Raw genomic sequence first — 2500 nt, forward strand, 5'->3', positions numbered from 1 at the left:
TTTATTTTTATCTGTGGAAGTTGCAGGATTGTAATAACCCTGTCTAATTATGTCAATGTGCCCGGTTGAAATGATTGGATGGCCCACCTGCCTGTCAACCTACCTACCTGCCTAGAGAGTGTCATTTGTTTTCCCCCAGTTTGGAGGAGGGGCTTTGGAGGGAGGCCTGAAGGGAGGCTAGATACTGCCTGTGTAGAAAGCTAGTTTTTTCAGTTGGATTTTCAAAATCTAACTGGTCTCTCCAAAATCGCCTACCCTACCTTTAATTAAACAGCAACAGATGTGGCCATGGTTGTGGGCATGCTAGCCACAGCGTCTGATCTCTGTCCCTCTCACCCAGGGCTGGACTGGGTGAATATTTCCTACCGGGAAATGTAGCCCCAGTCAGGCCACTAGCCGAGCCGACGCGGTGAGATGGAACACCTTCAGTTTCGATTTGTTGACGGGGGGGGGGGGTGCTGCGCGATTTGTTGACGGGGGGGGGGGGGGGTGCTGCTGCGCGATTTGTTGACTGGGGGACAGGCCATTCACTGCGGGCCAGGCCAGTTGGCTCTCTAACGGCCCACGCAAATGACACCTGAAACTAACAGAGGGAGGAGTGGGGCCTACATATGATTGGGCCAGCCCAGTGTCAGTATAGAAAATGGACCAATGGGCCGCTGTCCCTGCTCTATGGCCCGTTCGTTAGCTCTATTTTTTTTTTTTAGATCGGCCCACAAGTAGGTCCGGCCCACCGGGCATTTGCCCGGTACGCCACATGGCCAGTCCAGCCCTGCTCTCACCTGTGCAGGTGGACGCTCGGGGGCAGGTCGGCGGTCCGTAGCCCCTCCCCCTGCCTGTCACTGACCCTCCAGCTGTCTCCGAACACGTTGAGGTTGCGCGTGATGCCGCCGTCCGCCTTCATGTACTCGTTCCTGGAGTTGCCGTCGTAGTTGCCGCACAGACCTCGCACCATGTTCTTGTAGGTGCTGGGCAACACCACCTCTGGAGGAGGGAGAGAGAAGGAGAGGGAGGAGGGAGAGAGCGGGGGTGTGTGTGTGTGTATGTGTGTGTGTGTGTGTGTGTGTGTGTGGTGGTGGGGGGGGGGGGTAGATAGAAAGAAAAAGGGATTTTTGAGTCCGAAACTTTCATTTGAATTCATAAGTGGGTACAGTATCCTTTATTCTTTTGACTAGAGCAGCAAGGGAAATTTAACAAGTGAATAACTCTCTCTCCTTCTCTCTCTCTCTCTCTCTCTCCTTCTCTCCCTCTCTCTCACCTCCGAAGTGCCGGCCGTCGAATCGGACTGTGAGGCCAAAGTCGGCGGCGACCTGGACGCTCTTGGAGCTCATGGTGATGGTCAGGCCTTCCTTGGGACTTAGAGGAGGGGCCACCCGTTCTCCATTCACCTAGAGGGGAGAGGAGAGGAGGAGAGGAGAGGAGGAGAGAAGGGAGGATATTAGTTAGTCAGTGTTGGGAGGGTGATACTACCGGTCAGTCTGCTTTGTGAGACAGCTGGACTGTGAACTCCATAGACTGTGGCTCTAGCATGTTTCTATAGCACTGACCTTCCTCTATGGCTGGAGGGAGGGGCAGTGGTCTGATATGCACACACGAACACACACACACACACACACACCCTCACACACACACCCTCCCACACACACACACACACACCCTCCCACACACACACACACTGTACTCACCAGGACGACCTTCTTGGGCAGGAGGCGAATGTTGACCCCATAGACGTCCACGTACACCTCGTCCAGGTAGGAGACCCTCCTGTTGCCCCCGCGCCGGATGTTCTTGCCCCTCACCTGCAGCGCGACGAGGGAGGGGGGCAGGTTGTGACCCTTGGTCAGCACGTAGGTGTGGGGGCCCTGGTAGTGATGGGTGAAGCCGTCGAAGGTGCGGTAGTGGGGGTCGCCGGACACGCTGCACTTGTGGAACTCTGGGTGTGTGTGTGTGTGGGGGGGGGGGGGGGGGGGAGAGAGAGAGAGAGAGCTGTTTAACACTCAAACTAGTATTTTGAACAAGACGGGAGTCAGGTGAGAACTGGAAGGAGAGTTGGAAGGACAGAACTGGAAGGACAGTTGAAGAAACTCAGTCTAAGAGACTCGGTTGAAGTGACTCCATTGAAGAGACTCATTTGAGGAAACTCAGTGAAGAGACTCAGTCGAAGAGACTCAGTTGAAGAGACTCAGTGAAGAGACTCAGTTGAAGAGACTCAGTGAAGAGACTCAGTTGAAGAGACTCAGTTGAAGAGACTCAGTTGAAGAGACTCAGTTGAAGAGACTCAGTGAAGAGACTCAGTGGAAGAGACTCAGTGAAGAGACTCAGTTGAAGAGACTCAGTGGAGGAGACTCACTCTCAGGTTTGCAGTAGCGGTCTCCCAGCTTGTCCAGGGCACACACAGAGTTTTTCTTACACTCGAAGTCCTTACAGGTGATGCTGCCTCCCAGGTTACAGGTGCACTGCTTTTCACAGTGGTCCAACACCCACTGGTCTCCCACCTGGG

The 2500-nt window shown here is 54.4% G+C and overlaps 1 protein-coding gene across 1 annotated transcript in view; it reads right to left on the minus strand.

The window, feature by feature from the left end:
- Window positions 1-2500, minus strand: part of zanl (zonadhesin, like) — a gene marked incomplete at both ends in the record, with an annotated part of 30143 nt that overhangs the window by 4144 nt on the left and 23499 nt on the right. Inside the window, 4 exons of the mRNA XM_084451603.1 lie at window positions 783-984; window positions 1259-1388; window positions 1686-1933; window positions 2351-2495. Coding sequence (XP_084307729.1) covers window positions 783-984; window positions 1259-1388; window positions 1686-1933; window positions 2351-2495 — 725 coding nt within the window. The remainder of the gene's footprint in view (window positions 1-782; window positions 985-1258; window positions 1389-1685; window positions 1934-2350; window positions 2496-2500) is intronic.

The sequence above is a fragment of the Borostomias antarcticus genome, assembly GCF_949987555.1.
Source record: "Borostomias antarcticus genome assembly, chromosome: 17".
Taxonomy (NCBI): Eukaryota; Metazoa; Chordata; class Actinopteri; order Stomiiformes; family Stomiidae; genus Borostomias; species Borostomias antarcticus.